Here is a 2706-nt window from a genome sequence, read left to right as displayed (position 1 = left end):
CATCAGGTTCTTATAAACTTAACATCAGGGTACTTATAAACTTAACATCAGGGTGCTTAGTAAACTTAACATCAGGGTACTTATAAACTTAACATCAGGGTTCTTATAAACTTAACATCAGGGTGCTTATAAACTTAACATCAGGGTACTTATAAACTTAACATCAGGGTTCTTACAAACTTAACATCAGGGTTCTTATAAACTTAGTATCAGGATTCGTTACATCACAGGGAGGAGACTATCTACCTGAGCCGTGTGCACACTCAGTTCTCTCTATTTACTTATCTACTTATCTACTTGAGGCGATGGGGTGGTATTCGTTGGATATGCATTGCTCCGTTGCTTGTGGCGGGAGTCGTGTAGTGTTGTATAGTGAATTTAACATCCCAATTCGCAAGCAATGTGTGTGTGTGTTGGGTATGTCTGTTCGCATTGGGTATGAGCATATTACATAGGCCACTGACACTGACACTGAATACTGACACTGAGCACTGACCGTATATCTATGTAGCATTGGATGTCAAGTGTGTATACTAACACCATCGCACACTCTCACTAATATATGCAACCTCTTCAAGGACAACCAACAATTAACCTGGTTGAATCTAATGGCCCGATAAAGATCATATTCATTCCTTAGCATTGACAGCATAACTATGTAACATCGGGTGTCAAGTGTGTACACTGACACCACCGCCACACCATTCTCAGAGCCACTACCAAGCCCGCACGAGCCTCCGGCACAGCGTATAGCCCGGAGTGAGACTATTGTTAGTTTCCATATGCCCAGCATATCCACTAACACCAGCAGACCGGGATCAAGTTCCAGTACCGTAGCTCCATCCGCATCTCAAAGCAGAGTAAGTTGTGTGTAATATAGATGGTATATATATGTACAAGCAGAGTGAGTTGTGTGTAGTATAGATGGTATATACATGTACAAGCAGAGTGAGTTGTGTGTAGTATACATGGTATATACAAGTACAAGCAGATTGAGTTGTGTGTAGTATAGATAGTATATACGTGTACAAGCAGAGAGAGTTGTGTGTAGTATAGATGGTATATACATGTGCAAGCAGAGTGAGTTGTGTGTAGTATAGATGGTATATACATGTACAAGCAGAGTGAGTTGGGTGTGGTATAAATGGTATATACATGTACAAGCAGAGTGAGTTGTGTGTAGTATAGATGGTATATACATGTGCAAGCAGAGTGAGTTGTGTGTAGTATAGATGGTATATACATGTACGAGGCTGTCTCCATAAAGACATACCATTCGCATGGCAAAGCAAAGTGAGTCGCGTGTTGTATAAATAGTACATACAGTTACGAGGTTAACTCAATACAGTCACCCCATTGGCATCCCGAAGCAGAGTGAGATGTAGAAAGTATATTTAGTATATGAGTTGTGTGATATATATATATATATCTCTATTACCTTGTTTCGTAAGGACACACACAACTGTCTCTATTTGAGCGTTTGCTTGAGACTCGCAAGTACACCCGAGAATGCACGACGAAGCCATACTGCCGTTGTAGTAGTACATATATCTACCCTGGCTCTGTAGAGCCCATTGACTAGCATGCCCATTCTTAATCATTAACAGACCTTACTAGACTAAGTTTCCGTTACATTATTCGACTACCGGCATGATGGTGTATGACCCAGACAGTAACTGCAGAATCCTTAGGCTATATACAGTGTGACTATGACAGTGTGGCAGGAAAACAGTTCAGCAGAATACATCAACAACAACCCCGTTTCATGGAGATACCCAGCACCACCATTCGATGGGTCTCCACTTCCATATACAGATGTATAGTTCTATAGCGTTCTGTACATATGCGCATCATAAAGGCTGTATCCAAACATGTACGATCTACGTGGAACAGAGTGCACAGTCACATTACACCCACTATTCCATTCAACTTCAGCTTCACGCTAGTAATATACCTTTTCATACATACCTGATCCGTAGTTCATACACACATGTCACCCATGTTATGTTGTATCATGCTATTCACACTGTACGAAGCAATTCTGGTATTCTTCAAGAGCACAAATCGATACGCCGCCCAACATCCTCACTTGTAGTATATAAGTACACAGGGACACTTCAGGTATATAAGCATACTACTAGTATATAGGTAATTGTACATCTAGTATAGAAATATACTTCAAGTATATAAGCATACTACTAGTATATAGGTACACTTCTAGTATATAAATATACTTCTAGTATAGAAATGTACTTCTAGTATATAAGTATACTTCTAGTATATAGGTACACTTCTAGTATATATGCACACTTCTAGTATATAGGTACTCCTCTAGTATAAATGTATTTTTCTAGTATATAAGTACCTTATTTTTGCTGCATCGTTGTGCTGCTACAGGCCTCCCCTGTGCCGAGTGACCAATCTCCAGCGCAACTCGCCCCAGGCGACCCCACAACTATGGCCAAACCAACCACATCAAACGATGCACTCTCCGATCTGTTCAGCGACACCGATAGTGATATGGGTGTGGATTGAGGGGGCTGATCATCAGACTCGTAGAGTTTATACCCATGTATATGTATCTTTATACGCGTATATGCTTCTATATACATAAATATGAATCTACACACACACACATATATATATATATATATATATATATATATATATATATATATATATATATATATGTGTGTGTGTGTGTGT

General features: G+C 39.7%; 1 protein-coding gene across 1 annotated transcript; it reads left to right on the top strand.

Annotated features, from left to right (window-relative positions):
- Positions 1 to 710: 710 nt before the first annotated feature.
- SARC_13051 (hypothetical protein) lies at positions 711 to 2628 on the top strand (the record flags this gene model as incomplete). Its single annotated transcript, XM_014292827.1, has 2 exons — positions 711 to 860; positions 2398 to 2628. Coding segments are annotated over 2 exons (288 nt in total), but the record flags the coding sequence as incomplete, so codon positions are not given.
- Positions 2629 to 2706: the final 78 nt, after the last annotated feature.

The sequence above is a fragment of the Sphaeroforma arctica genome, assembly GCF_001186125.1.
Source record: "Sphaeroforma arctica JP610 unplaced genomic scaffold supercont1.2847, whole genome shotgun sequence".
Classification (NCBI taxonomy): Eukaryota; class Ichthyosporea; order Ichthyophonida; genus Sphaeroforma; species Sphaeroforma arctica.
The sequence above is the reverse complement of the archived record's forward strand: the minus strand, read 5'-3'. Positions and strand labels throughout refer to the sequence as shown.